Genomic DNA, 27,813 nt, shown 5'->3' with positions numbered 1-27,813 from the left:
AAAATCTCGATTCATGTCAAGAAACAGATAATTATCAGCATCCCAGAAATCTCCCTCTCTTCCCCAACGTGACCCTTCCCAGTTATGAGCCTCTTCTCCCAGTGATAACTACTGCAACTTTTAGGATATTCATTTCCTTGCTTTTCATAAAAAATAGCTTTACTATCTATTTATGCATCCTTAGACATATGTTTAAGGAATTTAAGTATGTCTGTTTAATTTTATAAATGGAACCATGCAGTATGTATTCTATTATATATGGATTCTCTCTTTAAGATTTTTCAATGTTTTTGTGTATATCTGTAGTTCATTCATTTTTATTGCTGTAAGTATTCCATCGTGTGACTCTCTATTCTATTTGGGCTATTTCCTGTTTTTGGCAATTACGAATGGTTCTCCATCTGTATTTAAGCATTCATTCAAACATTTATGGAGCAACTACTATATACCAAGCTCCATAACTTTTGGCAGTGAAAAAGGCCTATATTAAATAATTCTGCCCCAACTTGAGGTCATTCTCTTAAGGTCACTCTCAGAGGTAGGGTTCATTCCTTGTACAAATGTCATAGTATGCTATCTAATGTAAGCACTAGGCTAGAAACAACATTATAAGAGGGAAGAATTCCACTGGATCAGAAGCACAGGTTTTACAATATCACCTACTTGTGGATGGATACACTAATACCATCTTCTCTTCCTCTTTATCAAAAGATGTGCAGAGGTGGGAACAACCCAAGTGTCCACTGATATATGAATGGATAAACAGAATGTGGTGTACACATATAATGGAATAGTATTCAGCCTTTAAAAGGAAAGACATTCTGATACATGCTACAACAAGGATGAGGCTTGAAGACATTATGCCAAGGGAAATAATCCAGTCACAGAAGGACAAATGCTGTATGATGCCACTTATACGAGGTACCTAGAGCAGTTAAATTCATACAGACAGAGAGTAGAATGGTGGTTTCTAGGGGTGGGCGGCAGGGGATAATGGGGAATTATTGTTTAATGGGTATGGAGTTTCAGTTTGGGAAGATGAAAAAAGTTCTGGGGATGAATGGTGGTGGTATTCTTTGCACAGCAGTGTGAATGTACTTACTGCTACTAAACCATTTAAAAATGGTTAAAATGGTAAATTTTGTTATGTATATTTTACCACAATTTTTAAAAAGACATGCTAAAGTTTTTCTATTTTTTTTATTAGGGTGTGAATTTCCACAGGCGAGGTAAGGATAGGGGTCTGAGTTTATGAAAGGGTTTTTAAGGCTAAAAGGTTGACATAAAATTCCTAAAACAGAAAGGGCATGGTAAAGGAATTGCCTCCCACTCTGATAAACAACCTCTGATGTATGTTAGTTAATTTATTGTGAAACATCAAATGCTCAAGACCACAGTGCTTATGTTGAGAATTATTTGAGAACAGATAGAAGAATCTAAACTGAGTGGTTATTCATTTGATGATTTAGAAAAACAGTGGAATACAACTCATACTATGCCATTATTAAATAAAAATGTGTAACATTTTGCCTTTTATTACATAGATATAATAAAAAATATTTATCAAGCACTATGCCAGGAACAGTGAGGAAAATAAAATTGCATTGGACATGGGCCTCCTTAAAGGAAAGATGATGCCATTCACAAAATTCTTATTTCTTGGTAATTACCTTAGTAAAAAATCCAGAGGTCTATTAGAATAAAGCTAGAATAAGACTATAGCATGAGGTTCGTGGATAGAAAGTGCAAAGATAGGCTTTTTGCAAGTTGAGTTGCTCAGACTTAGAAGGCTACAGTTTAAGCACAATCTATTGTCAGGTGACTTGAACTGCAGACATAGTAGTGAAAAGGAAATATCCTTCTCTGAGGCTTGGCATTAAAGGGATTTTTTTTTTTTTTGACATACTATGGGGAAGTGGAAGAAGCAGGAGTTATTTTATTCTGTGATTAACTGTTCAACAAACCAGTTATCTATCTATCCTTGGAAAGAAGAACATATATAAAACTGGGCTCTAAATGACTAAAAAAAGAAGATAAAATTAACAGTACTTTGACAATAGAAGTACTTCTTTATGTTGTTTAAAAATGAATTTAACATTAGAGAAGTTGTTAAACAAGCAAATAGAATTGCCTTTCAAAACTAAAAGCAACTGATAAAATGTTTAGGAGAAAACAGAAAATCTTCATGACCTTGGGTAAGGCAAAGAGTTTTTAGATATGACACCAAATGCACAATCCATAAAAGAAAAAAAATTGATGAATTAGATTTCATCAAGATTAAAAACTTTTGTACTTCAAAATACTGAGAAAATAGACAAATCACAGACTGGGAGAAAATATTTTAAAATCATATATCTGATAAAGGATTTGTATCCAGAATTATATAAAGAACTCTTACAACTCAAGGAGATCATAATAATAACCCAATTAAAAAAAAGATTTGAATAGACATCTTCCAAACAAGATATATGAATGGCTAGTAAGTACATGAAACAATGCTCTGGATCATCATTCATTACGGAAATGCAAATTAAAATGACAATGAGATACCACTACATACTTATTATTGGGTTGGCCAAAAAGTGCCTTCGGTTTTCAAGTACAAATAAAAGACACATTTTTCATTTTCACCACAAACTTTATTGAACAACATATTCACCATTTTGTTCCACTACCTTCTGCCATTTTTCAGGCAACTTCATAATTCCATCTGCCCAAAACTTTTTTTTTTTTTGTCTGCATTCAGTCTTCATTGCTGCGCGTGGGCTTTCTCTAGTTGTGGTGAGTGGGGGCTACTCTTCGTTGCGGTGCACGGGCTTCTCATTGCGGTGGCTCCTCTTGTTGCGGAGCACGGGCTCTAGGTGCGTGGGCTTCAGTAGTTGCAGTACACTGGCTCAAGAGCGCATGGGCTTCAGTAGTTGTGGCATGTGGGCTCAGTAGTTGTGGCTCGTGGGCTCTAGAGCGCAGGCTCAGTAGTTGTGGAGCACAGGCTTAGTTGCTCTGTGTCATGTGGGATCTTCCCAGACCAGGGATTGAACCCGTGTCCCCTGCATTGGCAGGCGGATTCTTAACCACTGCACCACCAGGGAAGTCCCTTCCCAAAACTTTTTATCTTTTTGAGCAAAGAACTGTTCCAGGTGCCTTTTATAGTCTTCCAGGGAATTGAAATTTTTTCCATTAAGATCTGAATAAATGGAAATCCAAAGGTGCAATGTCTGGTGAATACAGCAGATGAAATGGAACTTCCCAGCCAAACTGTAACAGTTTTTGCCTGGTCATCAAAGGAACATGCGGTCTTGAGTTATCCTGATGGAAGATTATGTGTTTTCTGTTGACTAATTCTGGATGCTTTTCATCGAGTGCTGCTTTCAGTTGTTCTAATTGGGAGCAGCACTTGTTGTAATTAATCGTTTGCTTTTCTGGAAGGAGCTCATAATAGAGGACTCCCTTCCAATCCCACCATATATAACATCACCTTCTTTGGATGAAGACCGCCTTTGGTGTGGTTGGTGGTGGTTCATTTAGCTTACCCCATGATCTCTTTCATTCCACATTATTGTACAGTATCCACTTTTCATCGCCCATCACAATTTGTTATAAAACAGAACGTTTTTGTTATGTTTAAGTAGAGAATCACATGTGGAAATACGGTCAAGAAGGTTTTTTTCGCTTAACTTTATGGAACCCAAACATCAAAGTGATTAACATAACAAGCTAGTGTAAATGACTACATTATTATATGAATGCATTTATATGAAATTTCCAGAAAAGGTAAATCTATAGAGACAGAGGAAGATTTATGGTCGTGTAAGGCTATGGCGGAAACGGGGATTGACTGCAAACTAGCATGAGGGATCTTTTTGGGGTGATGGAAATCTTCTAAAACTAGATTGCAGTGATGATTGCCTAACTCTATAAATTTACTAAAAATCATTGATGGGTAAATTGGTGAATTGTACACTTAAAATAATTTATACATACTTCATGATATACAGATTATACCTCAATAAAACTGTTAAAAAAAAAAGCAGTTATAGTAGAATGAGAAGGGGGGAAGGAAAATTTGGCTTCCTCTGGAGTCAGCTCTAAAGCCAGATATCTAGTGCTGACAGGCCATAGGTAGTACAAACACATTGTAATGATGATTCCTTGCCTTGTCTTTTAATTGGTCATAGCAAATCCATCTGCCAAGAATCAATCTAATTGTCTGAGCTCCCTCTGTGGCCCATTAAAAAAATGTCTCCTTCCTTCTTCTTATATGCTATGTTTCTCACCAATCTAATCTCTCACCTGCTCCATTTTCTGCTTACTTTTAAAAAGCATTTAAATTATTTTTACACCAGGTAATATATGGATATGGTACAAAATGTTACACAGTACCAAGTAATTCTTCCTTTCCCCTGTCATCCAGTCTCCCTCCCTACATGTCACTGTCACCAATTTCTTGGGTACCTTTTCAGAGATGTTTCTGTACTTGTTTTGTTCCAATAAAGCATTTCCCCATTGCAAAGCCCAGACTTTTCTTCAACTGGTTGGTGTCTGGCAGCAGAGGGAAATTACACCATTTCCATTACTTACATTTCTATAAGAACCTAATAGTCCTGAAACATCACTTTCTTCATATGTTCATTCCTCCTGCTGACAAAATATCAGTGACACCCACTGTCAACTGGAAAGACCTCAAACTTTTTAGCTCAGTATACAAGGTCCTCTACAATCTGATTCCATAATTTACCTTTCTAGCTATCTCACTAAGAATCTATAGGTTAGAGTATAGCAACACTGTTTTTCTTGCTTCCTCTAAACCTTTCTGCTTATTCAAATCATGGAGAATAAACAGTGACAATAAACAGGTTCATTAGTAGTAAGATTATGGACTCTGGAATGAGACAGTCCTGGCTTTGAATCCTAGTGCCACCTCTTAAGACACTGTGTGATCTCAGACAAATAACTAAGGCTCAGAAAAAGTATTTTTCATCTCAAAAATGGGGATTCTATCCACCAAGCAGGATGTGATAATTAGGGAGAAGATAAGTAAAATGCCTAGTACATAAAAAGTACTCAGTAAATAGTAGGGCAAAGTCCTTAGTAAGCTGGCAGGCTCATTACTACAGAGCCAGCGGCAGTAAATTTACTCAGTTATGCTCTGAAATACACTCTCTTCTCTGGTATGTGTAGGGCCTTGAGGGATAGGAAATAGGAAAAAGGTTGAGGTATATGAAACTAATTGTGTGTGGGGAAAACCAAAAATAAAACAGGGGGAAAAATACATGAAATTAAATCTCTTAATAGTAATTCACAGTTTAGTACTCCTTTGGGGGAAGTAAAGGTTTCAAAGCTAATCAGTAAAACAAAGCAAATCAGTAGAGTTCTGATCTTTTTTCAGTTTAAGGGTCGCACCTCGGGTGCTATACATAGTGGCTTTGGTGGGCACCCAATAATTGGAGTTAGAGTTTTTCAAGGGCTCTGCTAGCAATGTTTCTAGAATCTGATATCCTCTGCAGACCACAATGTGGTTCACCTCTCAAATATCTGTGAGAATATGTGAACAGGGGAGCCCACATGAATATTATCCACAGAAAACATGAAAAGTTAATAATCTAATAGTTTTATTAAACTTGTTTGACAAATACTAACCCTACTTAATGGCTAGTAGCAAGATTAATAAGCAATGCTATACACAAAGACTGTTGAGGATAGGGCTGTAAGAGGAAACACATAGCAAAAGCAAATACCTTTATAACCTCTGTTTGTCAAAATCCTACTCTGCCTTTCAGGCAAAGTTCAAATTGTACCTCCTCCAAGGTACAAGAATTCTTACTCAGTCTCTTCAGCTGGTTCTAATCTTTCTCATTGGTGCTCCCAAAGGAACTCATTATCTTTATTAGGGTATTTAATATACATTCATCAAAGCATTTGACAAACATTTGCCTATGAAACATCGTATAGAGGATGGCAAAGATGAGTAAGACAGTGCTCTCAAGAGGCTCAAAGTTGAGTGAGTTGTCTTGTACCATAATTATTTATTATCTGTCTCCCTCCACTTGAGGGCAGAGACTTGGTTTTGCTCATTCCTGTATTCCCAATATTTAGAAGAATGCCTGGCACATGGTGGGTGCTCAATAAATACTGAATATGAAATTATATAGTTCTTTGCATACATCTATTTTTTACTAAACTATTACAGATAGGTGATGGTTTTATCTTTTATCTTTCTCACAGCACCTGGCTTTGTGTCTTGAATATAGCAATGTCTGCCACTGAACTGTAATTTTCAATTCATCCTTCAGTGGATTTGCTAAATTATTAAAGTTTGCAGTTTCTGCACTCTTAACCATAGAGAACCACCACTGTGAATTACACTTACGAAGTCTCAGAAAACTCTGTCTTTCTTTTAATGAGGAGAAGAAGGTAATTTGGAGGATGGCAAGTAAAAAAAGTTAAAGTTGAGTCAGATTTGACCTAGAAGAAAAAGTCACAGAAAAAAAAGATATTGAGGGGAATGGGGACAATCTGATAGTGGATAGGGACTAAACTTTAAAACAAAGCAAAAACAAAACATGTTTCCCATAAAGCAAAAAAAGAAAGAAAGAGAAGAAAAATCTGTCTTTGTTAAGTAAGAAACATGGCAGTTACTCAGAGCATGAATAGAGTAATTTTTCCAGGCATGGCAGGTTCCCCAATTCTTCCAGCTATTACTAAGGAACAAAACTAGAGACGCTGATGGAGCAGGCCTTTCCAGAGCAGTGGCTCGCAAGCCTAACTGCACATTAGAATCACCTGGGGAGACTTTTAAGAACTATTGATGCCTGAACTCACCCACTGAGCTTCTGATGTAGTTACTTTGAAGAGGGTCCCAACACCACATTTGTGAAAAATTCCCCAAGCGAGCCTACTGGGAGACCAGGTCTAAAGCACTGCCTTACAGGAAGAGTATGGTTAGGAGAAATAGAATTTTGCTAGAGAAGGGACAAGATCTGTAATAGGAAGCCCTGGATTTTATTAGTCCAGACTCTGGGTGGATCATTAATTTCTCTTTCTCTCTCTATATATTTTCAAAGGCAAAATGAGATCTAACGAAGCAGTTAGAAACACAAAAAAGAAAAATGGCTGTGAAGCACTGCATGGTCATAAAGTAATACACAAATAGTTATTTAATACCACCACTAGGACCTTCAATCTTTTAGGTCTGGTTTCATATTTTGTACAGAACTCCACACAGAAAATGATTAACATGTGCCAAATGAAAACACATTTTCAGGTTAACAAATCCAAAGTGGAACAAAAGAAGCAATTAGGAAGCAGACAGTGATCCCCCTATAATGGGAAATGGTCCCAGAGAGATGGGTTGGTAAGCTTAGGAGCAAAGGCCCTTCATTAACTCTCATTTTAGTTAGCTGCTATGTTCACAAACTATTTAATCAACATGAGAGTACAATCAATCTCAATCTCCCTGCTAAGGCAGGCTAGAAATTCTGGGCCAGAAATAATTTAGCACCCCAGATTTTCATCACCTGACAGAATCTGTCCTTTCATTTCAGGGCTCTTTTGCAAGGTCTTCAGGTCCTAAATTAACTCCTGCCAAAGCTAAAATACTTTATTCCTTTAAGGGAGATGTCTTCAACACCCAATTTATTGCTTTTAAATATAAATTCACAACAAAACATGAATTAGCCTATCATGATAGATAATTATTTTAAGGTCAAATCAATGCCTGGACTAAACTTTAAAAATAGGTCTGGTCAGGGCTTCCCTGGTGGCGCAGTGGTTGAGAGTCCGCCTGCCGATGCAGGGGACACGGGTTCGTGCCCCGGTCTGGGAAGATCCCACATGCCGCAGAGCGGCTAGGCCCGTGAGCCATGGCTGCTGAGCCTGCGCATCCGGAGCCTGTGCTCTGCAAGGGGAGAGGCCACAACAGTGAGAGGCCCACCTACCGCAAAAAAAAAAAATAAAATAAAATAAAAATAAAAAAAAAATAAAAAAATAAAAATAGGTCTGGTCAAAAGAAAGGAGTGTTCCCTATAAAATCCACCTGTATTTGCAATTAATTTTCTGAATTACAATTTCCAACAGATATGAGCTGGGTACTAGGTAGTGTAGGAGTTCTCTCTGGGAGAAAAGCATTGTCCTCTGTCACTTTCTGTTAATGACTCTTCCTCCATAGCCAAGGGAACACCTTGGGCTGGACTGAACTCAGAGAAGCTGACACTTTTTCTCAGAATCCAGCCTGTTCTCAGTTGCAGTCCACAGCCTGTTCAGAGGTCCGTTCAGCTTTTCAACATCCAAGACAAGGAGGAAAAAGTCTAGCTGATAAGAATTGTTTTCCACCAACTTGGGGCGATGCTATTCATGCAAGATTTCATGCACGAAGACTAATAACTAAGAAAACTGAGACAAGCACTAGCAATCCTATTTCTTATTTTCAGTTACTGAGCCTTTAAAGCTTAGAGTCTGCATCTAGGATAAGGCTCTTTTTTTTTTTTTTGAGGTACACGGGCCTCTCACTGTTGTGGCCTCTCCCATTGTGGAGCACAGGCTCCGGACGCGCAGGCCCAGCGGCCATGGCTCACGGGTCCCGCCGCTCCACAGCATGTAGGATCTCCCGGACCAGGGCACGAACCCGTGTGCCCTGCATCGGCAGGCAGACTCTCAACCACTGCGCCACCAGGGAAGCCCTAGGATAAGGCTCTTCAATTCATGAGGCCAGGAATGTTAAGTGATTTGTCTAACGTCCACAGAAATCTCTGAGGCAGGACTTGAACTCATCTTCTAGTTCCATGTCTACCACACCACACTACCTTGGCAATCCCTCATGGAACATGTTTAGTGCCAGGTCAGTTTCCCAGTCATGGCCAAATGGTAACTGTTGTCAGGTGGAAAGGGTATTGAATTGAGAATGAGATCTGGGTTCTAGCCCTTGCATTGCTCGCTCGCTCTCTCTCTCTTTCTCTCTCTCTCTCTGTGTGTGTGTGTGTGTGTGTGTGTGTGTGTGTGAGATCTTTAAGAGATCTGGCCTCTTTACTAGTTTCTGGTTCAGTTTGTTCATCCCACCCCCTGGAAAGCCCCAGATGCTGACTCAATTCTACCATCTGCCTCTTCTTGTACGAGGTACAGCTCTGAAGGGTGTCACAGAGCAGTGTTGACAAGTGTCATCATAAATCCGTGGTCTCTAACCTCAATGCTGCTCAAAAAAGGCCCAATCATCTCCTGAAATCTCTAATAATGTTATTCTCAATCTTTTTGCTTCTATGCTTGCTCCTTTCCAAACTACTCTTCATAAAGCAACCAGAGTCATCTCTTTAAACATACACATAGCCATGCCATTTCACTGATCACAACCCTTTAATAGCTTCTCTTTGCACTATGAATAGAATCCCAACTTGTTCTACACCTACAAGGTCCTGCATGTTCTTGCCCCCATCTCCCTCTCAGACCTCACCTCAGACCATTATCCTCTTTGTTAGTATGCTCCAACCACAATAGTCCCCTTTTAGTTCCTCACACATGCCAGATTCATCTTTCCTCCTTGTTATGGACTGAATGTTTGTGTCCCCCCCACCCCCCAAACTCACACACTGAAGCCTTAACCCCCACTGTGGCTATATTAGGAGATGGGGTCTCTAAGAAAATAATTAAGGTTAAATGAGGTCACAAGGCTGGGGCCCTGATCCTACAGGATTAGTGTCCTTATAAGAAGACACATTAGAGAGCATGCTTTCTCTCTCGGCACAAACACTAAGATCATGTGAGGGCATAGCAAGAAGGTGGCTGTCTATAGGACAGGAAGAGAGCCCTCATTAGAAACCCAGTTTGCTGGCACATTGATCATGGACTTTTAGCCTCCAGAACTGTGAGAAAAGAAACTCCTGTTGTTTAAGCCACCCAGTCCATAGTATTTTGTTATAGCAGCCTAAGCAGAGTAATACACTGCCTCAGAGTTTTAAACATATGCTATTTCTTCTTTCTGGAGCTTCCTCTCCGTTCTTCCTTCCTCTTTCCTTCTTTTCTACTTCCTTACTTGTTGTTCTAATATGCCTTCCAATTGAACCATTGTAATAAAACAGCTCTCCCAAAGGTCACCATTTTACCAAAACCAATGGGTATTTATCATCTCATTTTACTGGACCCTTTCAGTCCCATATGACACTGTAGACCCCTTAGTTCATGAACACTCTTCTTCCTTGGCTTTGATTTCACTACTTCCTCTAGGTATTTCTCTAACCATTTCCTCAAGATTTCATTCTGGAGCTCCTTAAATGTTTGTGTTCTACTTGATCTTGCCCTTGGCTCATAGTTCTTTTCTGTTTAATATCCTCCTTGGGCAACTTCATCCATTCTTGTGGTTTTAATTCCAATAGTGTGTTGATGATTCCCAAATCTATCTCAGTCCTCTAAAGTAGATTTGAATATCCAATTGGCTGCTAACCATCTCTGCTTGGATAGTCCACAGGCATCTTAAACTCAAGATATCTACAAGTGAACACTTCATCTCCCTCTGTAAACCAGCCTCTTTATTTTTTATTTTTATTTTTTTTGTGGTACACAGGCCTCTCACCGCTGTGGCCTCTCCCATTGCAGAGCACAGGCTCCGGATGCACAGGCTCAGTGGCCATGGCTCACGGGCCTAGCCGCTCCGCGGCATGTGGGATCTTCCCGGTCCGAGGCACGAACCCATGTCCCCTGCATCAGCAGGCGGACTCTCAACCACTGCGCCACCAGGGAAGCCCCAGCCTGTCTCTTTAAATTCACAATCTCAGTTTATGGTGCCACCCGTGGTCTGAACAAAACACATGGGGTTATTTGGGGCTCTCCCCTCTTCCTCACTCACTGCTCTTTTTTTTTTTTTTTCAGGTACCAAAGATAAATCAGTCATAATTAGTCATTATTTCACTCTCATTATGTTAGTGCCTTTGCAATAACAATATGCTCCCATGGTTCCTTTTCTTCCTCTAGGCAAAGATACCTACCTTTCCCTCTTTGAAGTGCTTCTTGAGCTGCTTCTGCATGGCAGTCAACTTCTTAGACTGCACCCCACTGTAGGCCAGCAGCATGCCACCAAACTGCCTCTCGGTGATCCTCCCATCCACAGGGTCATGGCGTTCAAACTGGGAAGGGAACAGAAAGAGTGTTCATGGGGTCAAATGGAATGTACTTTGACATGGAATGCGGAATGATCAACTGTGTTGGATGGCAGAGAATAGCTGATGGCTGGGACCATATTTTGAACTATAATTCTCACCAAGATTTTAAAAAATCAGTCAGAAACAAAAGATTTGTGTGTTCTTTTTTTAATGTATCTATTTTATTTATTTAGTTTTGGCTGTGTTGGGTCTTCATTGATGTGCATGGGCTTTCTCTAGTTGCAGCGAGCAGGGACTACTCTTCCATTGAGGTACACAGGCTTCTCATTGCAGTGGCTTCTCTTGTTGTGGAGCACGGGCTCTAGGCGCGTGGGCTTCAGTAGTTGTGGCACGTGGGCTCAGTAGTTGTGGCTTGCAGGCTCTAGAGCACAGGCTCAGTAGCTGTGGCGCATGGCCTTAGTTGCTCTGCGGCATGTGGTATCTTCCCAGACCAAGGCTTGAACCCTTGTCCCCTGCTTGGCAGGCAGATTCTTAACCACTGTGCCACCAGGGAAGCCCAAGAGATTTGTGTTCTTATTCCAGTTCTGCCACTGAGTTACCCAACTACTCTAAGCCTCAATTTCCTCACGGATAAAAAGAGCTGCTATAACATCTTATATACCTTCTAGATCAGGAGCTTCCTTGTGGGAATAAAAGCAATGTTAAAACTCCATTCAGGGCTTCCCTGGTGGCGCAGTGGCTGAGAGTCCGCCTGCCGATGCAGGGGACACGGGTTCGTGCCCCGGTCCGGGAGGATCCCACATGCCGCGGAGCGGCTGGGCCTGTGGGTCGTGGCCGCTGAGCCTGCGCGTCCGGAGCCTGTGCTCCGCAACGGGAGAGGCCACACCAGTGGGAGGCCCGCATACCGCAAAAAAAAAAAAAAAAAAAAAAAAAAAAAAAAAAAAAAAAACTCCATTCAAATTCATGAGTAATAGTATTAGTAATAAGTGCTCTCTGGATCATCCATGTCCCTGCTACTCAGAGAAAACTTAAAAGCTAATTATTACAAATTTGATCAATTATACATATGTAAAAGTCATATCAGTTCCTTGATCTGTACTTAATATTGTTATACATTCAGACCTCTAAGCATTTCAAAGAAGAGTAGTGTTTTCAGCTTTCCCCAAAAATGGTAATCAAATGCTAGAACAACGCCAGAGCTTGAAAAAAATGTATAGAGCATAGGATGCCTCAATTAGACATGCATACTTATCATAAAGCTACTAAAAAATCTTGAAGTGTATTTAAACATGCAGATGGAAAGGTTAAGTATAAAGGACCTCTAGCTAATCTAAGTAATATCAGAAAACTAAGATTTTCATTTAAAAATGGAGAGAAGGGGCTTCCCTGGTGGCACAGTGGTTAAGAATCCGCCTGCCAATGCAGGGGACACAGGTTCGAGCCCTGGTCGGGGAAGATCCCACATGCCGCAGAGCACCTAAGTCTGTGCGCCACAACTACTGAGGCTGCACTCTACAGCCCGCGAGCCACAACTCCTGAAGCCCAGATGCCTAGAGCCTGTGCTCTGCAACAAGAGAAGCCACCACAATGAGAAGCCCATGCACCGCAACGAAGGTAGCCCCAGCTAACTGCAACTAGAGAAAGCCCGTGCGCAGCAACAAAGACCCAACACAGCCAAAAATAAATAAATAAAATAAATTTTAAAATAAAAAATAAATAAAATAAAAATGGAGAGAAGAAAGTTATCTCAATGCCAGCTGCAGTGTTAATGATACTCATAAATGCATAAATAACAAAATGGCTAAAGATGGGCCCAGAAACCAATTAGAAAGCAAAATGATTTCAAGATGGTATAATTTCCCCATGGTTTTAATGGAAAATATCAGTTACCAGGAAACTTTCAGATTCCTATGTGGCAGGGCATAATCCTCTTCTCCTAAGAGGGTTATATATAGACATAAGACATGGCCAAGTAAGGTCATGTCAACAAACATTTCCTGAATGTCTACTAGTTGTTTAGCAGTATGTTAGTCATTGTGGAGTACTAGAAAGGAGAAGATTCAGTTTCTGTCCTTAGGAACTTCACCATCTAGTAACAAGATAAGATTTACACATAAGACACAAAATAAGGAAATATGTAGTTAATAATGAAATTCTCACTCATTTTTTTCTTTTTTTGGCTGCACCACGTGGCATGCAGAATCTTAATTCCCCAACCAGGGATCAAACCCATGTCCCCTTTAGTGGAAGCGCAGAGTCCTAACCACTGGATCAGCAGGGAATTCCCCTCTCTGTTTTTATTTCCTTGGTTAGCTTGGTAAGTTGATATACCTTAATTTGTCTCCTCACTGGTCAGACTATGTCAGTGAGCAAGACACAGAATTACATTTTAACAACAGCAATCACTTACTGAAAATGTACTACGAGCCAGGTACTTCACCCATATATTCTTTCATTTAATCACTGTAACAACCCCATGGAGTAGATATTATGAGCTCCATTTTACAAATGAGAAAACTGAGCGAAATGAAGTTAGAGCTCGGAGTCAAACGCAGCTCTATCTGGATCCAAAGATTGTATCTCAATATCATACTATTTCCTCCTTTTAAGCAGTAGTACATATTCATCCTATAGGATAGCATTATGTTGTTTTGGATAAACTTATAAAGCAATGGTATTTAATCATATTTGAGTAAGAAGCAAAACTATTTCCAAAGAAATCAACATCATCAATATTAAGTGAAAGCCTCATTTGTAACTCATCCACTCAGTATTTCATGTTTGTCATACCATCACTTCTACAGAGCTGATTAGTTTTTGACAGTACCAGAAGTTTTCAGGATTTAAGTTTGATTTATGATTCAGTTTACCATCCTGAAACAGAATGGAGGACTGATAAAATTTCTGCAAATGAGAGTACTATCTGCAGTGTTTAAATCAGATTTTCAGTGAAATGTGATACCCCAGCCAAAGTTGGGCTTCTTCAAAGCAAGCGAAGTAAAGCTATGGTCCTAGGCTTCAACAATTTAGGGTGCTCATTTTACCTTTATCTGGAAGATTTCACAGCTGTGGAGAAATCCCATACATTTGAACTAGATGAGTTCAAATGTACTAATATTGGTTGGTCATTCACAGTTCTATCTCTTTAGTATAATAGTATAATTCAAATATAATTCAAATACCCACTTCTTCCCTTCTGGCTGTCATGCAGCTGGGAGGCAAAAATAAGCCTCAAATTATCTATGGAGGAACAAGCTGTCCATGGCTTTGTAATACAGAGAAGACTGCCACATAAACATGAGGTCAAAATTACTGCACCGTTTTCCGTATAGAGGCAAAGATGAAGTTAATCAGTATTTCAGATCAGAACCAACCAATTAAATACACTAAATTATGTGTATTATGCCACCATGGTAATATAATGAGGAAAATTGTACATTCTTCTGTCACATATTTACCAACACATGTTGGCAGAGAGGGGCAGGTATTTCAAATATTTGAAGCTATCTAATAACTATGGTTTGACATATACTAATTATAGCCTAGCAGTATTCATTTACTAAAACTGTGTAACTTTTACTCTGCTCTGAGGATCTGCCCCGTTGAACCCTCTGGCAAATGGACATTATAATTACTGAAAAGCCCGAGTGGGAAGGTGAATCTTTTTGGATGACCTCTATAACGCTGGTTTAGAAGGGCATCTAAGGCTACATCCCATTACGCCAGTTTGAAATTATGTTTCACTAGGCAGAGCAGGCTCCTGGGCACAGTTGACAAAGTATGTATAAAACCTGATTAGCTTTGGTGAGCTAATGACTGCATGTTCAAATAAATGGACTTCTTAGTACACTCACCGGATCAACCAACTCTACAATTTATTATTCTTCCTTGGCATAAATTGAATGTAAAGCCACATTAACATCAAATTTGAGGTTATACATACTCACAAGTGAGGAAAACCAAAGAGATTGTTCCCCTAGCCATCATAACCCTGTAGAAGCATAATTTTATATATATATATATATATATATATATATATATATATATATATATATTAAAAGTGAACTAAAAAACTTAATTCAAATCTACAGTCAAGAAAAGAATACACCACAATATTCTTTAAGACAAGCTGTGGAGATATACTAAGAGAGTTTTGATTAACCTTTCCTGATGGAGAAAAGACAAAGCCTTCATGGGCTCTTTAAAGTCAAAATAAGATGGGACTTCCCTGGTGGTCCAGTGGTAAAGAATTCGCCTTCCAATGCAGGGGACATGGGTTCAATCCCTGGTCGGGGAACTAAGATCCTACATGCCACGGGGCAACTAAGCTCACGCGCCACAACTTCTGAGCCCGAGTGCCTCAACTAGAGAGAAGCCTGCATGCCACAAACTACAGAGCCCACATGCCCTGGAGCCCATGCACCACAACGAAGAGGCTGCGTGCTGCAACGAAAGATCCTGCATGCCACAATGAAGATCCTGCATCCACAATGAAGATCCTGTGTGCCTCAACTAAGACCCAATGAGCCATAAATAAATAAATAAATAACGATATTTTCTTTAAAAAGTCAAAATAAGACAAAATCAGTAATCCAACAAGCACAATTTCCCAAGCATTAGAAAAATCACAGCATTACTTTAGATCCAAACTTAAAAACTAGTCTCAATCAAATTCAACCTGATACTCAGTTACTTAAGAAATGCTAAAAATTAGGTCAATTTAGCTGATAGGGGAATTCCTGACAGAGAGCAGAGTCTGTTCCCATTTCTTTAGTTAACATCACTGAATAAGATGAGTTTATACCTAAGTGAACAATTGGAAATTGTGTAAGGGGATAACCAAACAGTAGCTACTTTCTGCCTAAAAGTTTAAACTCCATTAGACCAAAGAAATAAAAATTTTCAGACATCCAGAAGGTTATCACTAAGTGATGCATTATCCAGGTATTTTAATATGTATCATATTCTATGTATGATGAGTGCAAAACTCCTTAAATCCTGAGTAAAAAAAGCAATCTGTTAGTTTTTAACACATTATTATTTTGTGTTACAGTGGGAATTTTCCAAGTTGATTACAAAATATTTCAGAAAAAATCTACAAAGTACTCTCATAATGGACAGTGATTTCAAAGCGATCTTAACAGACATTTGACTTAAATTACAAGCATGGAAAGTAAAACACATCACATCATTTTAGCTGTATGTTTGTTTAAAATGTCCAATACTTCTGCCACTAAGGGGAGCAATATACCATGGTGCATAGCATAAGAGATTGAACTCCACCCCTTGGGGGGAAAAACTGAATCCTAGAGATTTAGAGGAGCCTTCTTCATCAATTCAAAAACTGCATAGTAGGGCATATTCCTCTGGAGACAGAAGGGACTGGGACAAGAATATAGCAAGCATGTGCAGAGTCTGGATCACATGAACATGCAGCTGGGTGTCTGGTGAAGTGGAGAGAAACTATGGACATACGGTGCTTGAATACTACTAGGAAGCAAGTGTCTTCTGGGAAGGAAGAAAATGAGGCTGCAATCTTCTGCTCACTAGATTCACAGCTACTGAAACGTGGAGGAGGGCTGCGGTGACCCTGAGTAGTGCCAGGTGGTCCAGAAAGGCAATGAGGCATCTGCAATAAATCAGCCCAGGGCAGAAAGATAAACTGGTGGTTTGGCCTCTACAATGAGTCAATTGCTGGGAAAGGGAGAGATCGTGGTAGGTCCATGAGACAGCACTACTGAAGATGGCATGTCACTGGAACTGTTCTTGACACAGCCCTCTGAAGGCTACTCTTATACCCTGGGGAAGGTGGTGAGTGTACACAGGTGGTACCCTATATAGATGGTCCCCAGTGTTCCTCATCTCCTAATATTCACTCTTGTGCAGTCTCCTCCCACAATGGACCATGTCATGAGAGCCCTGTGAAGAGGTCCACAGAGGAAGGAACTGAAAGCCTCCTGCCCGTGGGCATGTGAGTGAACTTGGAAGAGGATCCTCCAGCTTAGTCAGGCTTTTACAGGACTGCAGTTCTGGCTGACACTGTGACTATCACCTAATGAGAGATAACCAGAAAACCAGCTAAGCTGCTCTTGGATTCCTGTTCCTTAGAAACTGTGTGATACAATAAATCTTTGTTGTTTTAAACGGCTAAGTTTTAGGATAATTTCTTATGCGATAACAGCTGGCTAATACAGAGTTGTACTGCTCCAGTTTTGGAGGGAATGGTTTAGAAACCATCTTCCTACTTTGAAGAACCACTAGAGCTTAAGCAGGAATCTATACCAGCAGTGGTAGTGATACCAATATCAGAGCTGGAGCTGCAGCATCAGACACATTACCTTGGAGAAGACCAACTGTGAATCAATCCTATTAACATTAATTCGCCCTACATGCCAGAGAGAGAGAAATAGAAACAATTACCACCACTACAAAAATAACCCACCACATAAGTAAGGTACTTGCACTACAGCAAATGAGATGCTTCCAGAGTTTCTGAGTTTGCACTTTGCCAGACTTAATAGCACAGAAAATCCATGAAAACTACTATATAGGAAGGCGAATACTAGTATATTAATATCCTTGGCAATGATGACAGCAATAACTTTGTATTAATGGTTCTGTATATGATGTCCATTAAGGAGACATCGCATGTGTTCAAGGAAACTACTTCAGTTCCTTAATTTCTGGCATCATGCTCCATAATGTATCCACCTGGAAATTTGAAAAATATTACCAAACATCTCACTGAATGATTTCTTCCAGCACAATGAATTCAGTACACTTCACTTATTTTTCTAGTTGGAGATACTGGAAATCACTGATTTGGGGTAAAAAATTGAATCAACATAATGACTGTGAAACTGGCAATTTTCTGGAATATTTTCAAACATTAAAGATGACAAAACTGCAAAGGATATCAAGATGGGCCACTGGACAGAGATGTCAGGAAGTCACTGATTCTTCCCTCACTTCCTTTTCTGATAAAGCAAGAAGCGCATGAGACACCAGCAGTCTCTGGGAAGGGCCTCTGTGGAGCAGTCCAACACTAGGCACCAAAACCACAAAAAGGCAGCCACAGATGAATGAATAAATGAAGAAACCCTCCTAGAGTGCATGATGGATGCCAGGCATGGCGCTGGGGGCTTTCTTATCTCAGGCAGTCCTCTTTGCAACTCTGAGGTGGATATTATCCCAATCATACAATTGAAAAAATAGAGGCTCCCAAGGCCAAAGAGGTAAAACTCAAATTCAGATCGACTTTCTAAAAATCCAAATGACATAGCTGTATACTATTATTCTTTCCACAAATATTTATTGTGCACCTCTTCTGTGCATACCTCCATCACTGTACTTTTCTTCCTGTACTGTCATAACTGTCTAATTTCCCAGACTGATTATATTGATAATTCCTTAAATTCAGGAAGCAGGGTCTACTTGCTTTTGTATATCCAGTATCTAACACAATGCCTGGTGTATACCTAAACACTCAATAATTTAAATTTGTTATTAGTTAAAAAAAAGACTAAGTTTTACATTTTTGGTTTTTATTTTTTCTGCTAGGTAGATAGGCTACCACATCTGAAGGAAAGACTGGTAAAGAAAAGGGGCAACCCCAAAAACATTTTTTTGGCATTACTTTATTTAAGGTACTTTTTTTTAATGCTAAAAATGATTGAAGTAGTTTATATTTCATTCATGCTAATGTTGTGGTAGATTGATACAAAATAAATAAGGAGAATGTGGGTGGGGAAGGAGAAAAGGCATTCTATTATAATAAGAAATGAAAGAGACTTGACAAAAAATTTTTTTTGTGTGCTGTTAACTGAATTCAGAGGATAATAACCTGATGTAATACCTATGACCCTCTAAAGTGGCATTTTTGCTCAGAGTCTGAATTCAACAGGCTGTAATGCATTATTTATTGACAAATTACTGCGAAGCTGGCTCCGGCTCCTAAGACATTGTCCAGACTCCCCAGTCTCCTCTAAGGTTATGGCAGGCTACAGGATAAAGCTATTTTAAAAAAAATCTCTTTTCCCTCTAAGAAAGAAAAAAGGCCAAATTAGTTAAAAGAAGGGGAAAAAATAAAAGGACACACAAGCTTCTTTCCACTCATTAGTACAGTTGTTATTCTTTAAAGCCCAAATTCTTTCTTTTAAAATATCCATAAATTCTGAAGACCGTAATTCTGAAAGTCATCTGCAGAAACATGGCTAGAAGAGGAATAAAAATGGAAAGACCTGCTCAGATCCCTTAGACATCATTTAATCCCAACTTCTTCATTCTAAGCCTGAGTTAGAGGCCAAATTTGACTTTCTACAGGTCCAGCTAGCTCCAGAAATCTGGAGAAAGTTCTCTTATCCAGTCCCTGCTTTTCATGTTTCTTAATGATCTCTGTAGACCCAGACTTGAAGGCACAGGGACCCTTTACCAACCTGAGAACACCTAAGAGACACATTAATTTAAGTCTGGTTTGGGACAAACTTGATAAGAAAGGTCATTTTCTCTGTCACCCTCTCCTGGCTGTAGTCCCAGTGTTATTCAGCACTCCCTTGCCTCTTCTCATCTGTTCTACAACCAGAACTAAGAGCAAACAAAAATTCTTTCTTCAGAATTTAGATAGAATAAATTTCAGACTTGAAGCTGACTCAAATATTGCCATCTCTGGGAAAACTTCCTGAGCAGTCCCTTGCCCTCTTATTTCACAGACTGATTTACATGTCCCCTTTTATACCCTAATTGAACCATATAAATCTCTCTAGTACTGTACTTATAACACTGTGCAAAAATTTCTGGTTTATTCAGCTCACTTTTATAAGCGTCTTGGGAGTAGGGACAATATTTTGTTCATCCCTGAATCTTGAGCATTCAGCACAGCTCCTGGAAAGCTAGTATAAGTTAGTGGTTAAGTGCAGACTCTAAAAATGGGCAGAAGGCCTAAAAGACATTTCTCCACAGAAAACATACAGATGACCAACAGGCACATGAAAAGATGCTTAGTCTCACTAATTATTAGAGAAATGCAAATCAAAACCACAATGAGGAATCACCTTACACCAGTCAGAATGGTCATCGTTAAAAAGTCTACAAATAATAAATGCTGGAGAGGGTGTGGAGAAAAAGGTACCCTCCTACACTGCTGGTGGGAATGTAAAATTGGTGCAGCCTCTATGGAAAATAGTATGGAGGTTCCTTAAAACACTAAACATAGAGCTACCATATGATCCTATAATCCCACTCCTGTGCATATAGCTGGAGAAAACTCTAATTCAAAAAGATATATGCACCCCTATGTTCATAGCAGCACTATTTACAATAGCGAAGACATGGAAGCAACCACTGACAGAGGAATGGATAAAGAAGATGTGGTACATATATATACAATGGAATATTACTCAGCCATAAAAAAGAATAAAATAATAATGCCATTTGCAGCAACATGGATGGACCTAGAGATTATCGTATTAAGTGAAGTAAGCCAAAGACAAATATCATATGATATCACTTATATGTAGAATCTAAAAAAAATGATACAAATGAACTTATTTATAACACAGAAACAGACTCACAGACATAGAAAACAAACTTATGGTTACCAAAGGGGCGGAGGGGGAGAGATAAATTAGGAGTTTGGGATTAACATATACAAACTACTATATATAAAATAGGTAACAACAAGGACCTACTGTATAGCAAAGAGAACTCTATTCAATATCCTATAATAACATATATTGGAAAAGAGTCTAAAAAATGAAATCAAAACTACAATGAGGGGAGAGAGGGGGAAGATGGCGGAAGAGTAAGATGCGGAGATCATGTTCCTCCCCACAGGTGCATCAGAAATACATCTATACGTGGAACAACTCCTACAGAACACCCACTGAACGCTGGCAGAAGACCTCAGACCTCCCAAAAGGAGAGGGGATTAAGAGCACTGCTTAAAGGAGCTCCAGAGATGGGCGCGAGCTGCGGCTAACAGCGGGGACCCCAGAGACGGGCATGAGACGCTAAGGCTGCTGCTGCTGCCACCAAGAAGCCTGTGTGTGAGTGCAGGTCACTAACCACACCTCCCTTCCGGGGAGCCTGTGCAGCCCACCACTGCCAGGGTCCTGGGATCCAGGGACAACTTCCCCAGGAGAATGCACGGCGCACCTCAGGCCGGTGCAACGTCCTGCCGGCCTCTGCCACCGCAGGCTCGCCCCACATCCGTACCCCTCCCTCCCCGCAGCCTGAGTGAGCCAGAGCCCCGGAATCAGCTGCTCCTTTAACCCCGTCCTGTCTGAGTGAAGAACAGACGCCCTCCAGACACCTATAGGCAAAGGCAGGGCCAAATCCAAAGCTGAGCCCCGGGAGCTGTGCGAAAAAAGAAGAGAAAGGGATTTTTCTCCCAGCAGCCTCAGGAGCAGTGGATTAAATCTCTACAATCACCTTGATGTACCCTGCATTGGTGGAATACCTGAATAGACAACGAATCATCCCAAACTGAGGAGGTGGACTTTGAGAGCAAGATTTATTATTTTTTCCCCTTTTCCTCTTTTTGTGAGTGTGTATGTGTATGCTTCTGTGTGAGATTTTGTCTGTATAGCTTTGCTTTCACCATTTGTCCTAGGGTTCTGTCCGTCTGTTTTTTTGTTTCTTTTACTTAAAAAATTTTTTTTTCTTAATAATTATTTTTTACTAACTTTATTTTATCGTACTTTATTTTATCTTCTTTCTTTCTTTCTTTTCTTCCTTCCTCCCTCCCTCCCTCTCTCTCTCCCTCCCTCCCTCCCTCTCTCTCTCTCTCTCTTTCTTTCTTTCTTTCTTTCTACTTTTTCTCCCTTTTATTCTGAGCCGTGTGGATGAAAGGCTCTTGGTGCTGCAGCCAGGAGTCAGTGCTGTGCCTCTGAGGTGGGAGAGTCAACTTCAGGACACTGGTCCACAAGAGACCTCCCAGTTCCACATAATATCAAATGGCGAACATCTCCCAGAGATTTCCATCTCAACACCAACACACAGCTTCCCTCAACGACCAGCAAGCTACAGTGCTGGACACCCTATGACAAACAACTAGCAAGACAGGAACACAACCCCACCCATTAGCAGAGAGGCTGCCTAAAATCATAATAAGGCCAAAGACACCCCAAAACACACCACGAGATGTGGACCTGCCCACCAGAAAGACAAGATCCAGCCTCATCAACCAGAACAAAGGCACTAGTTCCCTCCACCAGGAAGCCTACACAACCCACTGAACCAACTTTAGCCACTGGGGACAGACACCAAAAACAACGGGAACTACAAACCTGCAGCCTGCAAAAAGGAGACCCCAAACACAGTAAGACAAGCAAAATGAGAAGACAGAAAAACACAGCAGATGAAGGAGCAAGATAAAAACCCACAAAACCTAACAAATGAAGAGGAAATAGGTAGTCTACCTGAAAAAGAATTCAGAATAATGATAGTAAAGATGATCCAAAATCTTGGAAATAGAATAGACAAAATGCAAGAAACATTTAACAAGGACCTAGAAGAACTAAAGAGGAAACAAACAACGATGAACAACACAATAAATGAAATGAAAAATACTCTAGATGGGATCAATAGCAGAATAACTGAGGCAGAAGAACGGATAAGTGACCTGGAAGATAAAATAGTGGAAATAACTACCGTAGAGCAGAATAAAGAAAAAAGAATGAAAAGAAATGAGGACAGTCTCAGAGACCTCTGGGACAACATTAAACGCACCAACATTCGAATTATAGGGATCCCAGAAGAAGAAGAGAAAAAGAAAGGGACAGAGAAAATATTTGAAGAGATTATAGTTGAAAACTTCCCTAATATGGGAAAGGAAATAGTTAATCAAGTCCAGGAAGCATAGAGAGTCCCATACAGGATAAATCCAAGGAGAAATATGCCAAGATACATATTAATCAAACTGTCAAAAATTAAATACAAAGAAAACATATTAAAAGCAGCAAGGGAAAAACAACAAATAACACACAAGGGAATCCCCATCAGGTTAACAGCTGATCTTCCAGCAGAAACTCTGCAAGCCACAAAGGACTGGCAGGACATATTTAAAGTGATGAAGGAGAAAAACCTGCAACCAAGATTACTCTACCCAGCAAGGATCTCATTCAGATTTGATGGAAAAATTAAAACGTTTACAGACAAGCAAAAGCTGAGAGAGTTCAGCACCACCAAACCAGCTTTACAACAAATGCTAAAGGAACTTCTCTAGGCAAGAAACACAAGAGAAGGAAAAGACCTACAATAACAAACACAAAACAATTAAGAAAATGGGAATAGGAACATACATATCGATAATTACCTTAAATGTAAATGGATTAAATGCTCCCACCAAAAGACACAGACTGGCTGAATGGATACAAACACAAGACCCATATATATGCTGTCTACAAGAGACCCACTTCAGACCTAGGGACACATACAGACTGAAAGTGAGGGGATGGAAAAAGATACTCCATGCAAATGGAAACCAAACGAAAGCTGGAGTAGCAATTCTCATATCAGACAAATGGACTTTAAAATAAAGACTATTACAAGAGACAAAGAAGGACACTACATAATGATCAAGGGATCAATCCAAGAAAAAGATATAACAATTGTAAATATTTATGCACCCAACATAGGAGCACCTCAATACATAAGGCAAACACTAACGGCCATAAAAGGGGAAATCGGGGCTTCTCTGGTGGCGCAGTGGTTGAGAGTCCACCTGCCGATGCAGGGGACACGGGTTCGTGTCCCGGTCCAGGAGGATCCCACATGCCGTGGAGTGGCTAGGCCCGTGAGCCATGGCCGCTGAGCCTGTGCATCTGGAGCCTGTGCTCTGCAATGGGAGATGCCACAGCGGTGAGAGGCCCGCATACCACAAAAAAAAAAGGGGGAAATTGATAGTAACACATTCATAGTAGGGGACTTTAACACCCCACTTTCACCAATGGACAGATCTTCCAAAATGAAAATAAATAAGGAAACACAAGCTTTAAATGATACATTAAACAAGATGGACATAACTGATATTTATAGGACATTCCATCCAAAAACAACAGAATACACATTTTTCTCAAGTGCTCATGGAACATTCTCCAGGATAGATCATATCTTGGGTCACAAATCAAGCCTTGGTAAATTTAAGAAAATTGAAATTGTATCAAGTATCTCTTCCGACCACAACGCTATGAGACTAGATATCAATTACAGGAAAAGAGCTGTAAAAAATACAAACACATGGAGGCTAAACAATACATTACTTAATAACAAAGTGATCACTGAAGAAATAAAAGAGGAAATCAAAAAATACCTAGAAACAAATGACAATGCAGACACGACGACCCAAAACCTATGGGATGCAGCAAAAGCAGTTCTAAGAAGGAAGTTTATAGCAATACAATCCTACCTTAAGAAACAGGAAACATCTCGAATAAACAACCTAACCTTGCACCTAAAGCAATCAGAGAAAGAAGAACAAAAAAACCCCAAAGTTAGCAGAAGGAAAGAAATCATAAAAATCAGATCAGAAATAAATGAAAAAGAAATGAAGGAAATGATAGCAAAGATCAATAAAACTAAAAGCTGGTTCTTTGAGAAGATAAACAAAATTGATAAACCATTAGCCAGACTCATCAAGAAAAAAAGGGAGAAGACTCAAATCAACAGAATTAGAAATGAAAAAGGAGAAGTAACAACTGACACTGCAGAAATACAAAAGATCATGAGAGATTACTACAAGCAACTCTATGCCAATAAAATGGACAACCTGGAAGAAATGGACAAATTCTTAGAAATGCACAAGCTGCCAAGACTGAATCAGGAAGAAACAGAAAATATGAGCAGACCAATCACAAGCACTGAAATTGAAACTGTGATTAAAAATCTTCCAACAAACAAAAGCCCAGGACCAGATGGCTTCACAGGCGAATTCTAACAAACATTTAAAGAAGAGCTAACACCTATCTTTCTCAAACTCTTCCAAAATATAGCAGAGGGAGGAACACTCCCAAACTCATTCTACAAGGCCACCATCACCCTGATACCAAAACCAGACAAGGATGTCACAAAGAAAGAAAACTACAGGCCAATATCACTGATGAACATAGATGCAAAAATGCTCAACAAAATACTAGCAAACAGAAACCAACAGCACATTAAAAGGATCATACACCATGATCAAGTGGGGTTTATTCCAGGAATGCAAGGATTCTTCAATATATGCAAATCAATCAACGTGATACACCATATTAACAAATTGAAGGAGAAAAACCATATGATCATCTCAATAGACTCAGAGAAAGCTTTTGACAAAATTCAACACCCATTTATGATAAAAACCCTGCAGAAAGTAGGCACAGAGGGAACTTTCCTCAACATAATAAAGGCCATATATGACAAACGCACAGCCAACGTTGTCCTCAATGGTGAAAAACTGAAACCATTTCCACTAAGATCAGGAACAAGACAAGGTTGCCCACTCTCACCACTCTTATTCAACATAGTTTTGGAAGTTTTAGCCACAGCAATCAGAGAAGACAAGGAAATAAAAGGAATCCAAATCGGAAAAGAAGTAAAGCTGTCATTGTTTGCAGATGACATGATACTATACATAGAGAATCCTAAAGATGCTACCAGAAAACTAATAGAGCTAATCAATGAATTTGGTAAAGTAGCAGGATACAAAATTAATGCACAGAAATCTCTGGCATTCCTATACACTAATGATGAAGAATCTGAAAGTCAAATCAAGAAAACACTCCCATTTACCACTGCAACAAAAAGAATAAAATATCTAGGAATAAACCTACCTAAGGAGACAAAAGACCTGTATGCAGAAAATTATAAGACACTGATGAAAGAAATTAAAGATGATACAAATAGATGGAGAGATATACCATGTTCTTGGACTGGAAGAAGCAACATTGTGAAAATGACTCTACTACCCAAAGCAATCTACAGATTCAATGCAATCCCTATCAAACTACCACTGGCATTTTTCACAGAACTAGAACAAAAAATTTCACAATTTGTATGGAAACACAAAAGACCCCGAATAGCCAAAGGAATCTTGAGAACGAAAAATGGAGCTGGAGGAATCAGGCTCCCTGACTGCAGACTATACTACAAAGCTACAGTAATCAAGACAGTATGGTACTGGCACAAAAACAGAAATATAGATCAGTGGAACAGGATAGAAAGCCCAGAGATAAACCCACGCACATATGGTCACCTTATCTTTGATAAAGGAGGCAGGAATGTACAGTGGAGAAAGGACAGTCTCTTCAATAAGTGGTGCTGGGAAAACTGGACAGGGACATGTAAAAGTATGAGATTAGATCACTCCCTAACACCATACACAAAAATAAGCTCAAAATGGATTAAAGACCTAAATGTAAGGCCAGACACTATCAAACTCTTAGAGGAAAACATAGGCAGAACACTCTATGACATAAATCACAGCAAGATCCTTTTGGACCCACCTCCTAGAGAAATGGAAATAAAGACAAAAATAAACACATGGGACCTAATGAAACTTAAAAGCTTTTGCACAGCAAAGGAAACCATAAACAAGACCAAAAGACAACCCTCAGAATGGGAGAAAATATTTGCAAATGAAGCAACTGACAAAGGATTAATCTCCAAAATTTATAAGCAGCTCATTCAGCTCAATAACAAAAAAACAAACAACCCAATCCAAAAATGGGCAGAAGACCTAAATAGACATTTCTCCACAGAAGATATACAGACTGCCAACAAACACATGAAAGGATGCTCAACGTCATTAATCATTAGAGAAATGCAAATCAAAACTACAATGAGGGCTTCCCTGGTGGCGGAGTGGTTGAGAGTCCGCCTGCCGATGCAGGGGACACGGGTTCGTGCCCCGGTCCGGGAGGATCCCACATGCTGCGGAGCGGCTGGGCCCGTGAGCCATGGCCGCTGAGCCTGCGCGTCCGGAGCCTGTGCTCCGCGACGGGAGAGGCCACAACACTGAGAGGCCCGCGTACCGCAAAAAAAAAAAAAAAAAAAAAAAACTACAATGAGATATCATCTCACACCAGTCAGAATGGCCATCATCAAAAAATCTAGAAACAATAAATGCTGGAGAGGGTGTGGAGAAAACGGAACACTCTTGCACTGCTGGTGGGAATGTGAATTGGTACAGCCACTATGGAGAACAGTATGGAGGTTCCTTAAAAAACTACAAATAGAACTACCATATGACCCAGCAATCCCAGTACTGGGCATATACCCTGAGAAAACCATAATTCAAAAAGAGTCATGTACCACAATGTTCATTGCAGCTGTATTTACAATAGCCAGGACATGGAAGCAACCTAAATGTCCATCATCGGATGAATGGATAAAGAAGATGTGACGCATATATACAATGGAATATTATTCAGCCATAAAAAGAAATGAAATTGAGTTACTTGTAGTGAGTTGGATGGACCTAGAGTCTGTCATACAGAGTGAAGTAAGTCAGAAAGAGAAAAACAAATACTGTATGCTAACACATATATATGGAACCTAAGAAAAAAAAATGTCATGAAGAACCTAGGGGTAAGACGGGAATAAGGACACCGAGCTACTAGAGAATGAACTTGAGGATATGGGGAGGGGAAGGGTAAGCTGTGATAAAGTGAGAGAGTGGCATGGACATATATACACTACCAAACGTAAAATAGATAGCTAGTGGGAAGCAGCCACATAGCACAGGGAGATCAGCTCG

At 39.8% G+C, this 27,813-nt stretch overlaps 1 protein-coding gene across 2 annotated transcripts in view; it reads right to left on the bottom strand.

Moving 5' to 3' along the window:
• Nucleotides 1-27,813, bottom strand: part of MICU1 (mitochondrial calcium uptake 1) — a 207,493-nt gene that overhangs the window by 33,832 nt on the left and 145,848 nt on the right. For both annotated transcript variants that reach the window (XM_081224206.1, XM_081224207.1), the window contains one exon: nt 10,968-11,105. In XM_081224206.1, coding sequence (XP_081080332.1) covers nt 10,968-11,105 — 138 coding nt within the window. The remainder of the gene's footprint in view (nt 1-10,967; nt 11,106-27,813) is intronic.

Source organism: Mesoplodon bidens (assembly GCF_964165515.1).
Source record: "Mesoplodon bidens genome assembly, chromosome: 1".
Taxonomy (NCBI): domain Eukaryota; kingdom Metazoa; phylum Chordata; class Mammalia; order Artiodactyla; family Ziphiidae; genus Mesoplodon; species Mesoplodon bidens.
The sequence above is the reverse complement of the archived record's forward strand: the minus strand, read 5'-3'. Positions and strand labels throughout refer to the sequence as shown.